Genomic DNA, 23,765 nt, shown 5'->3' with positions numbered 1-23,765 from the left:
GGTCCTGCGCCACGGGAAGCACCACGCGGTCCCGACGGGCGGGGGGGGGGGGGGGGGGGGGCGGGAAGCAGGCGGGGCCGGGCGATACCACCGCAGCGGAGGGGTGGCCGCTCCTCGGCGCGGCAGTGGTACAGCCCCGGCTTCCCAGCGGGCGCGGCGGCATGGCGGCGCGGCGGCTGGGGGGCGGCTCTTGGCAGCGAGTGGTGTTGCTGAGCAGGCGGTGCTGCCTGCCGGGCAGGAGGCGAGAGCACTACCGGTAAGGCGGCGCCGCCGCCGTTCTTCCCGCAGCCGAGGGAAGAGACAGACCCGGCGGTGGGGATGCCGCGGGGAGGGGGGAATGGAGAGGGCTGGGGAGTTGAGGCGGGAAAGGCCGCGCAGGAGCAGCCGCCGGGTCGCAGTGCGCATGCGCGGTGGCCGCGGGGCTCGGTAATGTGGGTGATGAGGCCTTAGGGGATGGTGTGGGGCTTGGCCTGGCCTGGGGGAGGTTCGTAGGGTGCGTTAGGTTGGAAAAGGCCTTTAGAGGCCATCTAGTCCTGCTCCTTTGGAGTAAGCAGGGATGCCTTTGTCTAGATCAGACTCCTCAGGGCTCTGCCAAGCCTGGCCTTAAGTGTCTCCACGGATGGGGCCTCCACTGCCTCTCCAGGCAGCCTGCGCCGGCATTTCACCACCCTCATAGCACCTTTGCCGGGCTTTTTCCCAGCTGCTGGTGGGCTCCGCAGCTCAGAGCCGCCCCGGAGAGTGAGTTTGAGCTGTTAAGTGATTCCTGGAGCTGAATCTGGTGAAAAATCTGGTGAGGAGGGGAAGTTGCTTTCAGGCTATGCCATAAGTGAGGGGGTTCTGCCTCTGTGGCTACTCTTTATAGGCAAAATGCAGCATCTGGCTGGTAAAATCATACCTAAGATGCTTATGGGGCAGATAAGAACAGCTAGAATTATGCAGTAGCACTGTGAAGCACGGAGGTATGAATGGATGTTAACAGCATCCCCCTCGCTGTTCAGGTCAGTGTTGAAAGGCATGTGAATGCCAGAGTTACAGTAAGGCTGCAGTGTTGGATTCCTTCATGAGCAAAATGAAAAAAGAAAACCCAACCAAAACACAAACATGTGTTTTAATATAAGCTGTAGTTTGTGTTAAAAGCAGCAAGAAAGACTTGGGAGCTGTGTCCTTTGAGTCTGAGCTGCACACCAAGGTGCTTTGCAACACGCAGCAGAACCGAGCTCATGTGGATGTACCTTTGCAGCTGTGGTGATGTGAGTGTGCTGTTGGCAGCTCTGCAGAGGCTGGGCACCTGCAAGTCAGTGGGTCTGATTTCACTGCATCACAGTTCAGGGTCTCCTGCTCACATAAACACTACTCTGGTCTAAAATGTTTGAGAAGAGGTAATGCTTTTAGCTAGCTGCTGTCTCTAAAACATAAAGTGTGTTTTCTGATTCATGATAAGGATTTCCTTTCTTTCTAAGATGCAGGGATTTGTGAAAACTACTTTAAAGTCATGAGAGCCCCAAAAATAAAGAATTACAAATTTTCACTGAATAGTTTACTGTCTCTTGAAATTAGGACACTAAGAGAAGCATCAACTGTGAGTTCTATGATAATAACTTTGAGTAATGAATGAGCAACATTTCCAGTTACTTATTCCCTTCAGCTTTTTAATAAATTCTGACCTGTGGTACAGGATTTCTTTAATCTGCTTTTGCTATATTAATGAGGCTACTATAAATTCAAAACTCTGGTTTGCAGGTGCTCTTCAAGTAGTACAGCTCTTGGGAAGACTGGGGAAAATTCAGAAGGTATGTCATCTTAATTGCTAATTCGTTGCAATTATTGTTTTTGAAAAACCTCCACACAACACAGATTGTCATGAAATGAGGAGAATACTAAATGTTGTCCTACAGTTCTTGCATTTCCCACCCATGCCATACCCCCATCTTCAGCTCCTTGAGAGCAGCCCTGCTGAGAAGGACTTGGGGATTCTGGTAGATGAGAAACTGAACATGAGCCAGCAGTGGCTCTGGCAGCTGGGAAGGGCGATGGTATCCTGGGCTCCATCAGCAGAGGGGTGGCAGCAGGGAGGGGATTGTCCCTCTCTGCTCTGCCCTGGGGAGGCCCCAGCTGGAGTCCTGTGTCCAGAGCTGGGGCCCCAGGACAAGGAAGATGTGGGACTGTTGGAGAGGGGTCAGAGGAGCCACGGAGATGATCAGAGGGCTGGAGCAGCTCCCCATGGAGAGAGGCTGAGGGAGCTGGGCTGGGTCAGCCTGGAGAAGAGAAGGCTGTGGGGGGACCTCACTGCAGCCTTCCAGTCCCTGAAGGGAGCAGAGAAACAGGAGGGGAATCAGCTTGTTCAAAGGGTAAATAATGGCAGGACAAGGGGGATGGATTAAAGCTAAAGGAAGGAAGGTTTAGATTAGATATTAGGGGGAAGTTCTTTCCAGAGAGAGTGGTGAGGGGCTGGAAGGGGCTGCCCAGAGAGGGGGTGGGTGCCCCGTCCCTGGGGGTGTTCAAGGCCAGGTTGGCTGGGGCCCTGGGCAACCTTGTGTAGCTCCAGGCCTGGAGGTTGGTGTCCCTGCCTGTGGCAGGGGGGTTGGAGCTCTGTGACCCTTGGGGTCCTTTCCAACCCAGACCAGTCTGTGATTCTATGATTGTGCAGTGATTTCCTGGCTTAATTTGACAGCCCTCACCACTGATCAGCTCTGTGCTCCCAGAGCATGAACCTCAGGTTTTCTTTGAAACTATAAATTCCACCTTAATGCTGACAGTTTCCTTCAAGTTCTTGACAGTCAGTAACAGGTCAGGGAAACATCAACACAAGAGGCAGTGGAAAAAGTACCTCTGCAGACCCTGGCTCTGGAGGTTTTAATCATGAGGTGCCACATAGAACCAGGCTATAGCATTCCTTCCCTCCAGCATGTCAACATAATTGGAATAAATCAAACACCTTTGCTCTGGTGTATAGCACACTGGGTAATGACCCCACTTGTGGGACAGCAGCACCACACAGCCTGGTGGTGTTGGCAGACTTGCTAAGGATGTGCCTGATCCCACTGTTCACATCTCCAAGAAAGATGTTAAACAATGCCAGCCCCAATCCCAAACCCTGAGGAACACCACTTGCCACATGCTCCTCTCTGGATGAATTAGCAAAGATGCTTTCCTAAAAGACTCTAGCTGCAGCTTTGGGGGCAGTTGGTGTCAGGCTGTTGAAGAGAGAACTTGGGAGGGCACTTTGCTGCACTGTTCAGGCAGGCTGAGCTGGAGAAGCCAGATGGGCAGAGCTGGTAGACTTTGAATTGGGGGACTGAATGTGGGATACCAAGGGACTGGTGTATAGGTACAGCATAAGGATGATTGAAGAGGCTTGGATGGGTAATCTCTTTGAAGGTACAGTGGGTATAGCCTCTCTGAGGTTGATTTACCCTAGGGCTCTAATCCTTCTAGACACATTGTTAAGCTCCCTGTCAGCCTTTTCTATTACCAGTCCAGTAAATTATGGCCTACATTACACTATGGGTTTGAAATCCTTGCTTTAGTACTTTCAGTTGGATCAGCTTAAATTGATCAGTTGTCAGAAGGTCAAGATCTTCAGGCATCTGTTTGATTCTAATGACAGTTTTAATACTATTTCTCAGTTACTCAAGAAGAAATTGTGCTTCCACGGAGGAAAACCTGGTGAGTGTTTCCTGCTGGGATATCTCTGTTGACCTGGAAGAAAACTCTTGTTAGCTAAATGCAATCTGTCTGCCAAAGCTGAAAAAGAAAATTCAAGTTACCTTATTCCTGGGCTTAAATCTCCCACCAATGTCTTTCCTGCTGACTGGGAGCTTTGGGAATATTTTTGACTCTTGCAGTCTGGGCAGAGTGTGTACACTCTGTTCCTGACTTTCCTTCTAAAAACAGTTACAAGGACTGCATTTTTCAGCATAGAAATCTGTAAAAACAAATTAGTTTGGCTGCCTGCACATAGATGTGCTTCTTTCAGCAAAATAAGCTTGACCATTGATAGCTGGCTGAATAAATCCTGTTAGAAATCATGCAGCTGAGCAAAAGCTGTTTTGTTGGAAGCACCTAAGGTGAAATTGCATGTCATAGAGGAAAAACTAAGTTAAGAGTCAAATGGTGCTGGCATGTAAACCTAAAATAAGACTGCATTCACCTAAACACTTTCAGTGGCTTTTCCTTCTTTGCTTGAAACACAGCCAAAGTCTTCAGGATCCACAGGAGTTCCAAGAAATCTAGTTTTTGTTTTGTTTTGTTTTGTTTTTTTTTTCCTGCCAAGGCTTGTTTTGGAGAGAAACTCATGTATCCACCCCTCAGAGATGGGGGACTCTGAGAGGGGCATTTCATGGAATTCTTTCTGTGTCACTTCCCTGTGTTCTTTCTTTGATAAAGTGTAACATGGGCATGAGTGGTAGCACAAAACACACATGCCCTTCTGGTTTTCCTCCAAGTCTTTCCTGTTTCCTGTGGTTGTTCCAGAACTGAGACTGTTGTTGCAGTTGGATTTTTCCTCCCTTTGTGAAAAGTGCTATTTTCTAAGTGCAACAAACACCATTATTTCCTGGAATCCTTATGGGCCAGGATAGTCCTGTGCTAGGTCTGCATACAGTGTGATGTGTAACATTCACAGCCAAGTATTAATCAGAGATCCTTTATGTTTAGGGATAAACTAGCAGTTCTTCAGACATTGGCCTCCACTGTGAACAGGGTGAGTTCTTCTGTTTCTCTTGGAAATCCATCGAGCTGTCCAGTCTCACACAGTTGTCTGTCACTCCAGAGGCTCAATCTTCTCCTTTGGCTGTAAATGAAAGATGGGACTTTCACATCTCTTTTTTTCACAGGGTTTTCCCTTTCCTTCAATGTTTTTTGCTGAGTCCTTAAAGCCTCATTCCAGTGCTAAGAGAGAGCTGTTAACTACCAGTGAAAGCTGTAATGTTTGGATAAAGCTTTTGCTAAACAAGTTCCTCTACCAGTTCAGCTTCTCAGTCCAGACTACTTCTTCCCAGAAAGTAAACCTTGCAAAGAGCCATCTGTGTCTACTCTGGCTAGGCAACAGCTGTAAATGCTGTGATGCCATTCCTTAATCCTGTCTGTCTTTAATTCTGGAAGCTGATTCTGATCCTGCCATTCTCCTCAGCTCCACTGGTTGGGGTCCTCCTTGCTTTGCAGAGCGCTCATCACGTGCCATGTTATACTGAGGACCCCTCTGTTGTGGCTGTGTTAGCCTGCACTGTGTGTGGAAGTGCTTTTTGAACCATTTCCAAACAAGCTGTAAACATTTTGACAGGAGGAGCTTTTGTAAAAGGGGCATCAGGTGTTGGATATGATGGCACCTTAAACTCCATGGGGCAGTGTGATATGCCTACAGCATGCCTGTGTGTGTAACTACATGTTTCAATCCTGGGTTCTCCTTTCTGCAGGATCCTACTGCTGCTCATTACATGTTCCAGGATGACCCTTTCCTTATGCCAAGAAATACAGCCAACTCTGTAAGTGTTTCCTTTCAGATCCATGACAATGAAAACTCTTAATTGGAGTCTAGTTTCAATTACAACAGAAAATGAAGTGTCAGATTTCTTTCAGAATTTTCTTCTCTGTGTATTTCTGAATGCATAATGCCTGTAGCACTTCTCTGGACAAATCCACCCTGCACATACAGTTTCCTTCCTGCCCTTCTAGCTGACTGCAAGCTAGTTGCTTACTTGCTGAGTTGTTTTGTTTCTCCATGTTCTTAGTCCATTAAATAACTCCCAATAGTAATTCTTCAGGTGAGGCATTCAGCCTGTTATAACTCTGTTTGCATACCTTGGGTATAGACTCTTCAGTTCTTCTGCATACCAGAGGTGAAGCCTTTGAGAAGGCTGAAGGCACCCAGCAAATGTGAAGAGTTTTAAAAGAAACAGCAGAGGAGGGCCTGACTTTAGAACTTGAGGAAAAGAGGTGGATGAGAATGAGGTGATGCTCTTGGACATGATAATCAGGGAGAGGAATGTTGACTCCTGTAACTAAAATAAGCAGTGCTTTTGAGCTGGAGGCAGTAGTGCAGTACTTGACACATCTGGTACACAACTTTGTCCCTTGACTAAGTAACAAGGGAGTAAAGAGTAGACATTCTTCTACTGACATAAATGTTTACCTGGAGCGTCCTCTTGTGCTTGTGTTTTTACTAAGAGTTGAAAATGAAGCAGGAGTTGAGTTTTTATTCCATCACAATGCTTGCTGTTACAGCAGATGGTTTTTCCTCACTCTCAGCCTTTTATTTGGATGTTTCTTCATCTTCTGTCCCATTCCTCTGCAGCGTCTGTTCTCGTTGTCAAAGGAGTCTGGGAGAAATGCTGCAAAATACATTATCAACCATTTTCCTCAATATTTTGACAAGATCTTCTCAGAGCCCAACGTATCAGTAAGCTTTTTTGCTTTCAGTTTTCATTGTATTTGTGCTTTGTCAGGTAGTGCAATAAACTCTCAGGCTGGTCCAAAACTAACATAAAAGGCTGGTTTTGTTAGCTGTTTCACAGGCAGCTATGAAAGCAATACTGTATTTCCACTATGCTTCAGAAACTGACATTTTTCATGAGGAATTCAATATCATACCAGCTTCTTTTGATAAAAGTAGGAAAATAAATGTTGTTTAGATGTTGACCTACTAACCTGAAAGTGAGAGATCAGGGTCTGTGGTCCTTCATCACCAAAAGGACTGCTTTTGTTAGGCTGGGACAGTTGGGAGATGATCAAAGATGTGTACTGGGTGATGGGTAAGGATTCTTGGTTAGGGGTTTAGTGATGGTTTAGAGCAGGTTTGAGCTTGTTTCTAACTTGCGTTCTTTGCTTCTAGTGCTTGATGCCTGAGATACTCACACCTCAGATTGAAGGAGTGAGTGAGGAAGCTCTAAAAGAGCGTATCCACCTCAGAAAGGTGAAAGAATCCGTGGACCTGTTCGATCAGCTCTTACAGGCAGGTATGCAGTCACCTGCTGGAGTCTGGGGTGGACCTCTAGTTAAATATTTTAGTAGCTGGTGCTGCCTATGGAGACAATTTCATAACTGCTGCTGCCTTCCACAGCTCACTGTGGACTGGTGAAGTGCTTCTCCAGAATTATTGGGCCTTTTTTATCTACACTGCTGGTTTGACATATCTATTTGCTGATAAGAACAAGTGGTTTCTCTATCAAGAAGCAGATGACAGGAGGCTTTTTCCTTCCCTTCCAAAGTAGAAGAATTGTGATGCACTAGAACAAGGCCTGTTACAAACAGATGTTATGTGTTGGGCAGAGGCCCTTGTGCAGCAGCAGCTTTGTACTGAGCACTTTGCTGTTGTTTTGGACTGGTGTAGCATACCAGCTGAGTGCCTTTTCTGTGGAACTGCCCTCAGTAAATGAGTCTTTCTCAGTTCTTCCTTAATTTGGACCTTATCCCTGTCATGGGTGAATGAGGAGGAGGCAATAGAAAAGTGTAAGTGAAGGAGGAAAACTAACTGAATGAAACATGCAAAGTGATCTTCACAACAAGGTGTACCCTAGGAGTAGTTGGTAAAAGCACTAGCAGTTTTAGATGTTGTGTTGGGCTTGTGCTTCTCCACAGTTTTGGCTACCAGCTGCCACTTCCCTCTCCTTCTTGATAAGAAAAATTTCATTAAACAACACTCTAGTTCAGTGTTAAAATTCTGTCCTGCTGTGATTTGGTCTGGAAGCATTAGTGTGGCACCTGGGTTTTACAGACTTGCTAGAGATCACCTTTATGTTGAAAGAGAGCAAGGTGGTGTAACTGGATGTTGGAAAGTATTCTGATACAGCTGTAGAGTGGTGTGTTCTTTACTTTCTCTGTGACTGTTGTAAATCATCATTTTCTATAGGTACTCCTGTATCTCTGGAGACCACAAACCGCCTGTTGGATTTGTTATGCTTCTATGGAGGTGGAGAATCCACTCCAGAGGAAGGAAAAGAGGATTTGGAAGAACCAGAGGTGTGAAAAACCTATTGGTCTCTTTCTTTCATATGTAGGGGGTGTGTTACAAGGTGGTGTTAATGTTTGTGTGGTGTGACTGCCTGCCTGGGAGATGCTGTGAGCTGGGTTGGATGCAGTCAGCATTCCCAAGAGATATGGGAGTTAGAAAAATCCTGTGTCTGCTGAACTAAGTAACTGGAACCCTGTCTTGGCTTAGTTCTGCTGAACTGTGTTCAAATAGCTTCTGACAGCCTGGTTTTTGTAGTTGGCCTGCAAAGATGACTTGTAGTACCTCTGGCATAGATCAGCTAGGTCATTTTCTTCCAGTCTGAACCGTATCAACTGGATTTCAGTGCAGCTGAGTGCTCCTTGTGTGACCTCAGTGTCACAGGGTACAGTATTAGATGGGTTGCACAATACCCATCCCTTGGAAGGCTGTTGAGGGACAAAACACCCTTTACAGAGTATTTGCTGTAGTCCCATGATTCCCACCAACCCAAGAAATACACAGAGTTTACTCTGTTAGCATGTTTACTAACAGTATCCTTCATCTAGTTATTGCTTCCTGAATATTATAGTAGAAATGATTTTAATGTGACCCATTAAAAAACACACTTGGTAGCTGCTGAACTTCTGGGGTGTTACCAGATCACATCATTTGAAGTTTAATCCTGACTTTGAATTCTCAGAAACTTACTTCTGCAACAAATCTCTGCAGGGGAATGCTTCAGAGCAGAAGGCTCCAAAGAGACAGCTGCAAAGAGGTTCACAGTTCTCTGGCTGTAGATGGAGGTATGGAAAATGTTGCCAATATTCCTGTATCCAGTAGATTGTGCCCATGCTTGGTTTTTCTGAAACAGATTTCAAGACTGTGTTGCACCAGTGTTTGCTAATCTTTTATAGAATGTTGATGGGATGGGATTCTAGTAGATACCACAAGTGCCATACCCTGAAAGCCAGCCTGTGGGATACAGCCCCTTATTTTGTTCTGCATGTGGAATGCTTTGCCTGAGAGTACCGTTCGTTGAGTTCCTTATCAGTCACCTTGTTTGTTGATTCCAGGGAGAACAACCATGCTGAAAGAATATTTAAGATAATGCCAGAGAGGAATGCACACTCCTACTGCACCATGATCCGTGGAATGGTGAAGGTAAAGCTGCCCTTCAGTGCTAGGAGGGCTTCTTCCAGCTTGTGAACTCTCACACAGCCACAGAGGTAGTTAATTTGTGTTGTGCTCTTTTGTTTCTTTCATTTGGTGCAGCATGGGGCTTCTGCTAAAGCTTATGACATGTACATGGACTTGCTGAATGAAAGACTCAAGGGTGAGTGTCTTGTGGGTTGGCTTTGTGGGCTTTTCAAGTAACAGAAGCCTGTTGTTTGGTAGGTGGGTGTTTGTTTCCTGGCAATGATGATTGGCGCAGGGGTACGGACCTCAGCTAGATCATGGGGGCTGAATGCAGACTGGGTGTTCCAGTGCAGCTGGCATGTGGCTGGCTCACTGGAAGCAGGTTTGCATGAGACTTCGCCAGAAACTGAGCCATCTTACAGCAAACTGTTCCCTGTAGAAAAGAGCTGTCAGTTAAAATGTTTGGGAGACAAAGGGAAATGGGCAGCCTCTTCTCAGTGGGCTGTGGGGACAGGACAAGGGGCAATGGCCTCAAGTTGGAGCACAGGAAGTTCTGCACCAGTATGTGGAAGAACTTTCTCACAGAGCACTGGGACAGACTGCCCAGGGGGGTGTGGAGTCTCTACTTCTGGAGATATTCCAGACCCCCATCTGGATGCCTCCCTGTGCAACCTGTCCTAGGGAACCTGCTTTGGCAGGGGGTTGGACTCAATCTGGAGGTCCCTTCCAACCCCTGCAATTCACTGTGATTCTGTGAACATGAATTCCCTTCTATTTCCCAGCTGATGTGCACACCTTCAACGCACTGATTGCAGCAGTCCCATACCTGAAGGAGAGGTTCTTAGAAAGATGGGAATTAGCCAAGGTAAGGAGGTAGGGCAGAAGAGGTGGGGAAGGAGTAAGATTGTTGGGGCTGGACCTGCTTTGTCAGTAGAATTTTCCAATTGTTAGAAGACTGAAAACAAGAGCTTTGTACAAAGGCAGTAGTATCTGCTGCAAATGAAGCACACTGGCTTAAACATAAAGCTAACTATTGAGGAGTGGAAAATGTACAGAATCCAGCTTTGCCCTTGGGAATGATTTGCCTTGTGAGAACATAACCTGATCCAAGAACTGCCCAGCCAGAAAGTAATTGGCAAATTATGTTGGGAGATGATACAAAAGAAACAATTTGAGGTAAAAACTCTTCTCTGAATTGTGACATAACATGAGTAACAAAAAATAGTACGTAAATTAAAACAATCCCATAATGTTCTGGACACAATGCTTCAAGATCTAATCTCACAAAACCTTATAGTCTCATTTTTTTGTCAGATCAATGAAAAAATAGATGGTGCTGCCATAAGAAATGATCAGTTGAGGTAGAGTTGTTCACTGGAAGGGGGTGGGAAGGCTTAGGCTGAGGAAGTGCATGTATAAGCTAGTTGTAAGCTGAACTGTGATCCATGACATGTGAAGAGCTAAGGATTTGGGGGTTTTGTTTAAGGTCTTCCTGAATCACATGGCTCAGCAGGAAGTGCAACCAAATCTCCTGACTTTTAATGCTTTACTGAAGACTCTGAGAAGATGTGGTGGTGTAGGCAGAAATATGTCTTTATTGGTAATAAAGGAAATGGAAGCACTTGACATAGGTAAGAGAACCAGAATGGTGATTGTATTTCAGTGCCACTGCCAGAATGGCTAAGAGTGCAGCAGAATCACGTGGGGATTCCTAATTTCAGGGAAGAAGTCCAAAGCTTGTGGTAAAAAGCTTTCCTCACTGTGTTCCCAACTTCCCTATTTGTTTCCTTTTGCAAAAGAACTGAGAGGTAAAGAGTCCTGAGCACCAGACTGAGGTCACTCAGCCACCGGTGTGTGCGGGTTTCATACCAAATCATCATCTTCAGCCTTTGTTTGGTGTTGCTCACCAGTTACAGTGTAGTGTGTGCACTTAGCCCCTTAGGTCAAATAATGAAGCATATTGATGCTGTAGTCTTTTAGGTTAGGAGCATGTTTATCATTATGTTTTAACCTGCAGTTTCCTCTAGCTCTTCAAGGAAAGGAGTGCATACACAGTGGGGTGTCCTGGCCCACTGGGTCCTTACTGTGGTCCTGCTGGAGAAATAATGTACATGAGTATGTATTTGCAGCAGTCAGGTAGCTGAGTCTGTTGGCTTCCCATAGCTGGAGATTTACTTCACAAGCCACCCAAGCCAGTTCAGGTCTCTACATCTGCAGGTTTACAGGGGAAAAAAGCTTTTGATCTAGATAATGGGTTGCTGATGCCAAGTAAACATTGCAAACCACAGAATGTTGGCATGGCTGATTCAATGTCTTGTGGAGTCCACTTGCTGATACACCAAAGATAAGTTCATGAGCAGAATTAAAAGCTGGTCATGAAATATTTTTGCTTTTAATTTAGAGCAGGGGAGCTTAGCTGTTCCCCCTCAGATACCATCTTGCCCAGCTGTAGGTGAGGTCTGGTCCAGCATTAGGGTGGATGAGGATGGAAATGATAGAGTAAATTTATGCAAGCTGCCTTAGTGGAAGGGCTGGAGGCTGAGTTAGAGCTCAGGCCTAAAGCTCAGCCAAGAATGTTGAAGTAATTTCCCTGTTTTTGCTTTTCAGAGCCCAGCCTTGCAACGTATGAACATCTTCTCTTTATGTTTTATAGAGGAGGTATGTGCAATATCAACTTGCCTTTGAAGGTTTCCTCTTTAACATCTGCTTTAAACACTTCCCATAGGTGATGGGTGAAGGCAGTTGATGTATGGGTTAAAAGACAACCTGCAGTCCCAGTGTTACCTGTGCAATCTGGTTCTGTTTGGGTGAAGAAAAAAGCTACAGAGGACCATAACCTCTTACAGGGAGGGGAGATCCTTGGGCTTTGAGAATGAGCAGAACTGGAAAGCCTGTTTTTTTCTCTAGTTGATAAAGCTAAAGAGTACATGCTACTCGGTCTCTGTGGAAGCTGGATCTGACTACAGAGCATCTGATTTCCTGGACTGTGTCACTCAAGGCAAGAAATTGCACAGGGATCCTGTTTATCTGCAACCCTTCTGTGCATTGGGACTGTCTTGAAATATACCTGTGTTAGGAGGAAGGAGCCCTACTGTGGGTGATCCTTTAGCCAAAAATCTGTAGGCATGGGAAGAGAATAGACACAATGTGTTATAAGAAATGTGGAGGAACTGCTCTGGGTTCTCTCTGTTGCTGTTTTGAGGGTTTTTTTGTGTATGAAATGCATTGCTTTGCCCAGTGCCACAGTCTAGCAGACAAACTTGCCTTTCTGTTGGATTCCTTGCTGGAAAGTATTTGTATCTTTCTGAATCTGCCCTGTTGTGTTGTGAAATGTGGCAACAGTGGGGCAAATTTTAGTGCAAATGAAATTGCAGCTGGCATGGAGCACCACAAGGAGGGGTACAGGTGGGAGAATCATGACACTTGTTTGGAGTGATGGTGTTTTTCTCCATCTCTTTCCATAGAATGTTTGCAAGCTGAGGCTTTTTACTAATAAACTGCATAATACAACTGAGATGTGGCATTTCTTGTCTGTTTGTCCCACAGCTGATCTTCACCCATCAGGCATCATCTCTGAGGTGCTAGATGATGTTGAAAACAGGAGCTTCACTCCCCAGGATCCTGATGATGGTAGGGACTTCAATGTATTTGATAATCTGTACTGCTTAAGCTTGGGTAAAAAGGTACCTGGGGAATTTCAAGTGGTTCTACCCTGCTAGAAGGAAGTCATGCAGCTTCCTTGTAGCAGTCCCTTTGATACTTTTTGGAGGCAGAAGAAATTGCAGTGCCAGGAAGGTGTGCTGTGCACTGGGGCACTGGCTTCTCTGTGGAAGCAGGAGCTTGCCCAGCGTGAATGAGGTCTTGAGTCTCACACTGTAGGAACCTCAGAGCTGTTGACAAGACTGGTTTAAGGAGAAGCATCTCCTAGCAGCATCATGAAGTGATACACATCTGGTGAACAGCAGGTTTTTGTGGTATGGTTTTGAGTTCCTCTTCTAGTTCTTCCTGATGCTTTTCAGAAATGGTCAAGAAATAAAACTTGATGCAAGACTGAAGGTTGGGTCTGTGGAAGGGGTAGATTCTGAACATCCCATGTCTCCCTGGCTTTCTGCCATGTGTGTGCACACAGCTTTGCCCTAGGATGTTCAGAAGCCTCTCCTTGCATACAGAAGTAGCAATGTGAAGACCAGTGTGACAAAGAGGGGTCTTGTAGCTGTGCTGTGTACAACGTGGTGTTAGAAAGTGGCAGAAGCCTGTCTTTAGCAGCTGCTGGCTCTGTATGTGATGGGGTGAAGAAACTATTGCAGTGCATGCCTCAGGAAACCAGGGAGGAGCTGGTATGGTCTTGGCCACTTAAAGATAGGTTAGGAGATGTTATGTTGGAGTAGCATTGTCCCAAAAGTGGGAACCAGTGTGCAGTGCACCAGTGTACACCCAGAGCAGCAGTGTTTACCATGTGTCTGCACAGAGGTGGGTGCTGGCTGGTAGTTTCACAGTGAGCACACCAGCACACAGAGTCCACAACACGTTTATCTTGTTACAGGAGTAGAAAAATCCACCTAAACTTAGGCTAATTGGTCAGTAATTACCCCAGCACCTACTGTTGGTTAAATGAGCACACATACTCCTTGAGGATGTGCAAAGGGTCTAATTTTCACAGTCCTTCTATTGGGTGGGTGGTCATAACCCCCTCCAGCCCCACACCCACCCTGCCTTTACTTTTCCCCTTGTTACTGCTGACTTTTGCTGGCTTCAGGCCTCCCTCCCAGTCACCCAGCTCTCAGCACCTTCTGGGGCAGGCAGGACATTCTCTCTTTCAGTTTTTCATCTCTTCTTCAGGGGGAGCCCTTAGCAAAGCAAGCTCTTAATCAGCTTTTCAGCTCTTCTTCAAAGGTGTAGTTAGCAAAGCAATGCAGTGTACTCAACCCTAAATTTAACAGTGACCAAGCACTAACCCACACACATTTCTGTCCCTGTAAAGTGAAAAATTCTACTTTATAGATATCAGGAGCACATTAGTTTGTCCTACCAGCAGTTTTATTTTGTCTTTGGAAAAAAGCCTGGAAACAGTGAGAATGTTGTGCAGCTCTTCTGTTTGCCTCTGCCCTGCTGTGTGAGTTGCACAGTGTATTGCTCTGGCTCCAAACTGCTGCCAGATGTAGACCATGGTTGTACCTGCTCTGCTCCTCCACACTCTATAGAAGTACTGCTGTGAGCAGAGGTGGGAAGATGGGCTTGCAGAGAGATGTCTTGCCTGAATTATGGGAGCTGAATGAGGTTTTTCAGAAAATTACAGAACTGTAGGGGTTGGAAGGGACCTCCAGAGATTGGGTCTGGCCCCCCTGCCAAAGCAGCTCCCTAGGACAGGTCACACAGGGCGGCGTCCAGACGGGGCTGGAATCTCTCCAGAGAAGGAGACTCCACACCCCCTGGGCAGCCTGTCCCAGGGCTCCCTCACCCTCACTGGGGAAAAGTTCTTCCCCATGTTGGTGTGGAACTTCCTGTGCTAAAAAAAAAAATGGGGACATTTAGATGAGATATCAGGAAGAAATCCTTCCCTGTGAGGGCAGGGAGGCCCTGGCACAGGCTGCCCAGAGCAGCTGTGGCTGCCCCTGGATCCCTGGCAGGGTTCAAGGCCAGGCTGGATGGGGCTTTGGGCACCCTGGGCTAGTGGAGGGTGTCTCTACCCACAGGAGGGGGGAGTGGAACTGGACAATCTGTGGGGTCCCTTCCAACCCAAACCATTCAGTGATTCTGTGGAAGTTTGAAGCTAACAGACTTGGTTTCTCCCTTCCAGCTAACTTTTTTACCACTGCTATGCAAGCGGTAAGTACCTGTTTGCTGCTGTCAGAATCCCTTTTAGCCCTCCAGCTGTTTCAAATTTGCCTGTGAGTTTTCCAACCTGTCACAGAAGATTCTTTCCCTTTTTACTAATGTTCATCACCTCCTGTCACTTCCCTCCATAATTCTGCAGTTCTTTTCTTGATGCCTCCTGCATTGGTAGCTTGCATGGTAGAGAAGACTGCGTAAGGCCCTGCCTCTTCCTTGTATTGATTAAACAAAATGCCTTGGCAGCCACTGCATCCTGTTAAAAATGTTTGCTGTCAGCTCATTGCTTCATAGCTTGGTGACAGTGAGTCTCTGGGGGATGTCTTCAGTGTTACATTTGGTACCTTTAAAATCTTACTGGCTCTATTGCAGTGCTGTGATCTTAAGGATCTCAAGCTTGCCTATCGGTTAAATAAGGCCTTGGAGAAGGGAGACAACTGGAAATTCTTGGACATGGATCGGTTGAATGTCTACTGGTGAGTGAAATGTGGCTTACATGCAGTGTCCTGTGCGTTGTCCAGGGTTCAGATGTTCTGAACACTTTGTTGAACATTGGCTGTCCATCTTATGGGCCATGTGGGACAAAGTCCTTCTGAAGAACAGTGATAGCTCAGGCTCTATTTTCAGTTTGTGGCCTTGCCCAGATGGAAATAAAACTCTTGCAGCATCAGTTTAGCTGACTCCCCATCCAAGATCTATACCAACCAGTTGTACTTTCTACAATCCTGTCATCCACTTTAGGGGGTGACAGCTTGGGAGGTAACATCAAAATAGTGTACCACCCAGACCTAGCTCTGCACAGTGGTGCAGTGCAGCAGGTGTATTCAGACCCCAAACTCCCGTGAAGTTCCCTCATTTTGCACTGTAATTGTGCCCTCTGAAACATCTTTACCATCTTCTCCAATGCCATCAAGTGCTGCAGTCACTGAATGTAATTAAGTACTTGGAGCATACTGGTTTGATGAAAGGCCTGCTTAGGCATCAGCACTAGAGATGATCCAATAATCAGCAAGATAAGATGCAGTTTCAGGGCTGGAATGATTCATATGATTTTTACCTTATTTAGCCTGTAAATTAATTAAGGGAAATTAATGGAAATTAATTTCTTGGCATAGAGATATCTTTCCTAGCCAGTGCATTGGGTCAGGGTCCCAGGTTTATATTGCAAACTCCCACCAGGAACTGGGTTACTACATTTCCTAAAGTGGTTCTTAACCCAGGGGTGCATTTGAGAGTGATTCAGACACCTCAAACCTGGTATCAGCCAGGGAGATGGCATTTTTTTAAGACTTTTTAAAATGCAGCAGTTCATTTCTTACTAATTCTGCCAGTTACCTTGTGTCAGCATTAAGTTCTGTCATCAAAACAGCTACTGCTTATTTGGAGTATGGAGTGTCTCTCATACAGGGCGATTTCCCTGATCTGCAATACAGATCTGGTCAGAATCATCACTTGCTGGTGCTGCTGTATGGTTTGGTTTGTCTGACCACTACTGAATTAAAACATTTTTCCCCTCTTGTAGGTCAAAATTCTTCTCATTGTTGTGTATGATGGAACAAATCGACGTTGTGTTGAAGTGGTACAAGGAAATGTCCCCTTCAGTAAGTCTTGATATCTTTAGCATGGAGAAAGGGCCCAGTTACAGTTCACTGAAGTGATTCTCTTCCTTCTTCAGCTCTTCTATCCAAATCCTAAAAATATATTGGACCTGTTTCAAGCACTGGATACAGCCAACCACTTGGAAGTGCTCCCTTCGGTCTGGGAAGGTTAGTGATAGCCACGTGGTGGCTACCTATGCAGTTTGCTTGGTCAAAGCCAGGAATGCAGAGGGGGAGGTAGTGGGGGAATTTCCCAGTGCTCAGAAGAGCCACCATAAGGTGCTTTGGCACGAGGGTCATCATTCCTTAGTGTGGAGGCTTAGAGGCAGAACTGATAGCACAGGCAGAGATCATGATTACATTCCAGTGTCTTGGAAAACTGAGTGCTTCCCAGAGAGCAGTACCTTAAACAACAGCACAGCTTTACAGCATTTAAATTCTTTGCCCATTCTTTGCAGCTTAAGAGGAGGAGACAAGAATGCAGATCCAGGCTTCAGCACCCAGAAAATACCCTGCTGTTCCCAGCTCTGAGGGAAAGATGGGTTCTTCTGGGGTTCCCAGCCAGAGTGGTGACAGCACTAAGCTGCAGTTACAATTAAAGCTTTATTTGCCTCACAGGATTTTATGACATAGTATAGAATTATAATCAGGATAACACAGGATTTCTGTAAGGGAATCAGTGTGGTACAAATTTGTAAGCAGCACAGTACAGCTTACAGTTTCTAATTACATGGACCCTCTGTGGATCAGGTCAGACCTTAAAACTTGGTTTGCTCTATAAACATAAAAATCATAATCTAGCCTTGAAATATGTTTTTTAAAAAAAAGCATATGAGTCACCACTCAGTCCTCAGGCTGGTTGGCTGGGGCCCTGGGCAACCTTGTGTAGCTCCAGGCCTGGAGGTTGGTGTCCCTGCCTGTGGCAGGGGGGTTGGAGCTCTGTGATTCTTGGGGTCCTTTCCAACCCAGACCAGTCTGTGATTCTATGATTCTCAGAGACAATGGTGGACATGTCCCTGGCCACCAGGCTGTCATGGGCCTCGCTGTCCAGTTCAGCAGAGCAGCAGTTCAGGTCCCAGTTCCTGCTTAGGGGCTGTAACTGCTTGATCTTAGGGAACTGCTGGGTGTGCTGTTCCCTGCTGCTCTGTGGTCATTACCACCAGGCTGGCTGGGTGCCTGGGTCCTTGAGGGCTGTTAAGGAGGGGTTTAGTTAGCCTGGTGCCTGGAATCTTGAGACCAGCAGGGAGGGGAAGAAGTGTGTTTGATTCATCTGCTTGGTGCACAAGACCTTCAGGGCCTGATACTGAGGGGGAAGGGAATAATAGGCGACCTCAGTCACAGAAAGTGGCTGTTTGCCTCATAAAGTGGTGTTGGTTATGCTAACCATGTTATCAGGTGTTGGGAGCAGGGGCCACTGGACACATGTAACTGCTGCTTTTCTCTAAACAGATATGAAACTGCTTGGATTCAGTAGGAGACAAGAACTGTTGGAAGAGCTCTTGTCTTTGATGAGCAGGGACCAGCACCCCGAAGAGGTAAGGAAGCTGCTGTGCTGTAGTCCTGGTAAGCAGCTCAGCACCACACCAGCAGATCACACTCCTCCCCAGTGGGATAGTGGAGAGAATTGGGAAAGTAAAAGGGAAAACTCATGGGCTGAGACAAAGACAATTCCCCAGGGAAAGCAAAAGCCTCACACACAAGCAAAGCAAACTGAGGAATTTCTTCCCCACTTCCTATCACAGGCAGGTGTTCAGCCACCCCCAGGACAGCAGGGCTCCAGCACATGTAACGGTGACTTGGGAACACAAACACCTTCACTCTAAGTTGTCTCCCCTTTCTTCTTCTTCCCCCAGCCTTATACACCAGGCATGATGCCATAGGGTGTGGAATATCCATTTGGTCGTTGGGGTCAGCTGTCCCTGCTGTGTCCCCTCCCAGCTTCATGCTGGTCACACCTCCTGCCTCCTCACTGGTGGGGCCAACTGGGGAGCCAAAAAGGCCTTGAGGGTGCATAAGCACTGCTCAGCAATAACAAGAACACCCCAGCACAAACCCAAACCACAGCCCCACACCAGCTACTATGAAGAAAATTAACTCTCCCAGCCAAAACCAGCACAGCAGCTCACTGAGAAGTGATGTGTCCCCGTTGTGTGCAGCATGCAGACTGTACTTAGTGCTGCAGTTCAGTCCCTGGTTGGTCTTAAGAGGTCCAGTTCCACTGCACAGGCTGTTACAAGAGTTCCAGATCTGTGTGAGCTTCCCAGCCCTGCTAAGCCCTGCAGACTGCCTTCAGCCTACAGAGAAACCTCAGAGTAATAGGAAAGGGGATCACTCCCTACCAGGGTTTGGAAGAGTAATCATAGAATCACAGAATCACAGGGGTTGGGAGGGACCTCCAGAGCTCATGGGGTCCAACCCCCTGCCAAAGCAGCTCCCCAGCTCATATTGCACAGGGCGGCGTCCAGACGGGGCTGGAATGTCTCCAGCCTGACCAGCCAGGGGCAGCACATGGCAGAATTCAGGGGGTTCTGGGGAAGATGTCGTTGCAGTCACTGGCTTCTCAAGCTGAGGAGTGTCAGAGGTGTTAGGTGTACTGCTGAGGTCTGTCAGTGCAGCTGTCCCTGCAAAGCTGCCTGGGAGCTCACCTGCTGGGGACAACTGTCCTGACAACCGTGAGCGATTTGCTGTCAGGGGGTAACTGCAGTTAACTGACAAATGCAAATCACACAGGGGACAGACATCTGTAGGGGGAATTACACTGGAAAGGAGGTCTTGGCATTAACAGCACCATCTTTTCACAGATTCAGCAGGCGTTTGCCAAGTGTGCTGAAGACATCAAAGCTGTCCATGAGCAGAGTGGGAGGGAGGTGGTGGCCTTGGAGTGGACGGGCAGTGCGCTGGGACATGTCACCCTGCTCTTCTCCAGGGCTGGGAGAACACAGGATGCTTGGTAGGTGTGTGGGTGCCACGAGCTCTTGGCTTCCTGACACTAACTCAGGGCTTAATCATGAAACTCAAAAGCTGATGGGAGAGGATAAACCTTGCTGGGAATGTGATGGGGGTTTTTGTAATGTCACTCATTCTTGCCACTGATTTACAGTCACCTGTCTTAAACATCCCCTAGAAGTGAATGTTGCAACTGCTTAGAGCATCGTTTGGCTGCTTCTGATGAGGCAGGGTGCAATTATTGCTTCACTAAGCACTGCTGACTTCCTACAGCTTCCCATTCTCCAGTCCCTAACTCTTTGGAATTCAAACTGCTAAAGAGAGTAATTACAATTAGACCTAATTAAAACTCTCAAGAGAGTCTTTGTTAGAACTCTGCAGAAGCTGGAATTTACTGTCCTACATGCTCTCCACGTGAAATGCAGGTTAAAATAGAATCATAGAATCATAGAATGGCCTGGGTTGGAAGGGACCCCAAGGATCACAGAGCTCCAACCCCCTGCCACAGGCAGGGACACCAACCTCCAGGCCTGGAGCTACACGAGGTTGCCCAGGGCCCCAGCCAACCTGGCCTTGAACACCTCCAGGGACGGGGCATCCACCCCCTCTCTGGGCAGCCTGTTCCAGCCCCTCACCACTCTCTCTGCAAAAAACTTCCCCCTAATATCTAATTTAACCCTTCCTTCCTTCAGCTTTAACCCATCCCCCTTGTCCTGCCATTGTCTGCCCTTTTAAAAAGTTGAATCCCCTCCTGTTTATACGTAGCCTCCAGCGTGAGGTTCTGAGCTGTTTCCTGGTAGGTGCAGATGCTCTCTGCACTGATGCATTTGAAACACCAAAGGGGCGAGTACCCTTCTAAAAATACATAATGTTTTACCATTAACTTGCCAGCAGCTACACTCCTTATTTTGTCTGCTCTAGTTAAGACTTAGGCTGTGCTAAACCAGCCCATGATACTGGCTGGTTTACACTGCATCCTTGAGAAGAACATGGCGTGGGATCTGTTTGAGATCTGTGGGGAATGATCATTTGTGAAATTGATCTTGCCTGTGTTTCACCAGGGGTTTACCCAAGAGACCTAATACCTGTCCTGTGTTTCCTGTGGGGTGTCTTTTGTTTTGATTCCTGTTTGTTTTCTTCTGAACAGGAAGATGATGGAGCATTTCCAGAAAATCAATCGGATTCCCACGTGAGTACTTTTAGGTTCTGATGTCATGTACTGAGTCTTCCCTTGGGCTGAGATTTTGCATTTCTAGTGTGACCAACAAGGGTGGTCTGCATCTTCCTTACACTGTGTGTGTGCATGTGAGCAGGGGTGCTTGTGTGCCCCTCTGATGGGTTCTGAGACTTTTCTGTCTCAAAAGCTGTTGAAAAAGCAAACCAGGGGGTTAAGGAGTTGATCCTCCAGCTATCACTGAGTGAAGTTTTGGGACAGGGAGAACAGTGCCACTGATGGCACTGGCATTGAAATCAGCCTAAGCAGTGCTCTTGGGAACCTCTCATTTCCCATGTGCTCTGAGTAACTTTAATGTATCATTAACCACGGTACTTTGAGGTGTCTGGATTGCTGAAGACAAGCTTATCAGGTCACATCTTATGTGGTACCCTGCTAGGCTACAACTGGTAGCTTTTCTCAGGACTTTGGGGGAAGAAATGCATTTGAAGCAGAAAGTAACTTGTAAGGACTAGTAATGTATCTAAAGCAAAACCCAAACCTACTGCTTGGTGCTGAGGGAAATGAACACTGTAAACCTGATGTTGGAGATGGAATTTCACTGAGATGTACAATGTTCTTGGTGGCTGCCTGTGCTGGGGGAGGTTGAGGAGCCAAACCCCACTGGTAGTGCTGCTCTGTTCTGCCACTTGTGGCTGGTGTGGCCCAGGGAAGCCTTGATGCTGCCAAGAGCTGTCAGAGCCCCCAGCTCAATTTGTGGAACAGGGAAAGGAGAGGAATTCTCCTGAAATTGTAGTGTAGCTGATGGCTTGTGGGTGTCAGGGGTCATGAATATGAAGGGGGAAAAAAAGTGTTTTCCCTGCTGTTACCAAATGGGTCAGAGGCTCTTCTGGTCCCCTCCTTCCTTCTCTGCTGAGCTCCCTGCAGCACCAGATGTGGACACCACTGTGTCCCTGCCCAGAGGCCAGAGAAGTGGCTCCAGCAGCTCTTGGCTGTGACAAGGGAGCAGAGCCAGAGAGCAGTGCCAGCACAGACAGCACAGCAGCCTCTGGCAGTGAGACACCTGCCATCAATGTCAAGTGCTCTTACATCATTCCTCTACAACTGCCAGCCATGTAAAAGAGGGTGAGGGCCTGATTTGGGGACTGTAAAGAGAGGAAGGGTATTTAGGCTGCTGCTGAGGTGGGATCCTTACCCTGAGCAGTGAGATGCTGCCCCAGTTTTCTGCTAGGACAGGATTTCCCAAGCACAGCACTACAGGGGGAAAGCTGAGGTGAAACTCCTGGCAGGAGCAGAACTGGGCTGGTTGAGCCATCACTAGATCTGTCATCTCTTCTCCCTCTCGTTGTCACTTCACCTGGTGCCCTGTGAACAGTCACTCTTTGCCTTTGCTTTTGCAGTGACCGGGTGATGGATGAGTTCTTGAACTGTGCTAAACAAACTAATTCCCCAGATGAGGCAATTAAGCTGGTAAAGCTGGCAGCATCCCTCGGTCTGTCTTCATCTCAAAGGCTGAAAAGCAGAACAGAGACGGAGTTTGAACTCTCTGAAGAGCAGAAGTAAGTTGGAATAATAGTTCATGGTGCTGCTGAAGGGGTGGAGTAGAGAGGTGCAGTTGCCACAGAAAAGCTTCTCCACCAAGGTGGCAGAGAACTGGCTGTGATCACCTTTGTGTTGACTGGTCAATTCACACTCCCCAGACCCCCTTCAGTTTCTGATTCCGTGCTGCATCCAGCCCACCCAGGAGGGAAGGTACCTTTCCATGATGGGATTAGCCTCAGCCACTGCCCAGATCTGCTGTCACCTCTCTTGGGCTGTGGCCACCTAAAGCACGTGGGTTGTGGGTATGTAAAAGCAGGAAGTGGTATGGGATGGCTCTGCCTGTGGCTCACAGGTCCTGAGGCTTGTGGTCAAATGTGTACGTCTCACTAGCCACTGTTTGTGGCTGAGGTGATGGATGCAGCCACGCTCTGATGATGACCACAGTGTGGAGGTGGTCCACAGGGCTGATGAAACAGAAGCCCAGCACCCCTAACAGCTGCCCCACTGCTTTCTGGGTAGCTGAAGTAGTTGCTTTTCCAAAAGGGGTATTACCACCAAATGCTAGGCACACCTGTCCTTTGAGGGCCATGCTGGTCTCTTTGGAGGGGTGTTACCTCAGTTTTAAATCTCTTTTCAAGCAGAAAGTCACAGCAGGTGACTGATTCTGGACTGTTGTACATATGCAGGAGGACGTTGGAGAGCATCAAGTCAGACAGCGACAGCAGCGACAGTGACAGTGACAGCGACAGTGACAGTGACCGTGACTAGCTGTCCCTCGTGGGAAGCCCAGGAACAGCCGCTGCCTTGACACCAGGAGGCTTCTGCAAGAAGGGAGGTAGCTGAAGGGACGGCTTCTGGGAGGGGATGCAGCACTGCTGAGTGCCCCACAGCCTTCTGCTACGGGACCTGCTTGGAGAGTATTGGGTTCTCTCTGGAGTGAACTGGACACTGGCTGGTTTCCTCCCCTTGGTAACTTCGAGGCCAGTGTGGGTACAGCAGCAGAAGCTCTTCACACCACTGCCTGGACACCTTGGCTGAGATCCTAGAGGGCTGCAGTGGGAGGAGTGCTGCTGCCAGCAGGCTGCTCAGCCTGAGCAGGACTTTGCTCAGGTCTCCTGTGACTGAACCTGGGCCAGGTTGTACTTCTTCCCAGATAACTTCAATGAACTGCTTAGTGTGTATGTAAATACTGCAGGTGATGCATCACTGGTGGTGTTACCCCTCCTCCTTTGTGGTGGTTTGGGACAGGCCTTGGATGGGAGGTGGCGAGAGGCTAGAATTGTACAGCAGGCGACTGTATCTAATAAACAGCTGCCATGAACTGTGGCTGTGTGCTGATAATCCCTGAGCAAAGCCAGAGTGGGGCAGCTGCTCTGTGCAAGAGCAAGTAAAGTTCCTGTGGCAAAGCTGGCAGGGGCCTGTGCTGCAGTCAGCTCCTCACTGCAGCGCTGCTGCTCTTGGCTGGACGGGTTGGTCTGAGGTAATGAATGACCTTCAGTGGTCTTGTTCCTGACAGGACTAACTCACTCCTCCATCCAGGGAGGAGCAGATACAGCTGAGCATCCCTCTCCTTACAGGCGTGGTGGGGCAGCGGTGCTGTTCAAGGTGACAG

At 47.5% G+C, this 23,765-nt stretch overlaps 1 protein-coding gene across 1 annotated transcript; it reads left to right on the top strand.

Annotated features, from left to right (window-relative positions):
• Window positions 1-158: 158 nt before the first annotated feature.
• Window positions 159-23,473, top strand: PTCD3 (pentatricopeptide repeat domain 3). Its single transcript, XM_084262944.1, has 24 exons — window positions 159-256; window positions 1,741-1,790; window positions 3,627-3,666; window positions 4,657-4,702; window positions 5,415-5,483; window positions 6,293-6,397; window positions 6,830-6,953; window positions 7,847-7,956; window positions 8,657-8,730; window positions 9,001-9,088; window positions 9,200-9,260; window positions 9,847-9,929; window positions 10,551-10,695; window positions 11,672-11,722; window positions 12,611-12,694; window positions 14,862-14,890; window positions 15,266-15,369; window positions 16,416-16,494; window positions 16,569-16,659; window positions 17,941-18,026; window positions 19,293-19,441; window positions 20,585-20,626; window positions 22,012-22,170; window positions 22,840-23,473. The coding sequence occupies exons 1-24, from the start codon at window positions 162-164 to the stop codon at window positions 22,919-22,921; spliced, it is 2,046 nt and encodes a 681-aa protein (XP_084119070.1). The 5' UTR covers window positions 159-161; the 3' UTR covers window positions 22,922-23,473.
• Window positions 23,474-23,765: the final 292 nt, after the last annotated feature.

The sequence above is a fragment of the Gallinula chloropus genome (assembly GCF_964237585.1).
Source record: "Gallinula chloropus genome assembly, chromosome: 4".
Classification (NCBI taxonomy): Eukaryota; Metazoa; Chordata; class Aves; order Gruiformes; family Rallidae; genus Gallinula; species Gallinula chloropus.
Note: the sequence above shows the minus strand (reverse complement) of the source record. Positions and strands in the feature narration are given on the sequence as shown.

Bases quoted from the DNA above. Each gene is read 5' to 3' on its own strand.
- PTCD3 (XM_084262944.1), top strand. From the start codon at position 162: ATGGCGGCGCGGCGGCTGGGGGGCGGCTCTTGGCAGCGAGTGGTGTTG. The intron at 9,261-9,846 runs GTGAGTGTCTTG...TCTATTTCCCAG, and splicing joins GCTGAATGAAAGACTCAAGG to CTGATGTGCACACCTTCAAC. The intron at 22,171-22,839 runs GTAAGTTGGAAT...GTACATATGCAG, and splicing joins GAACTCTCTGAAGAGCAGAA to GAGGACGTTGGAGAGCATCA.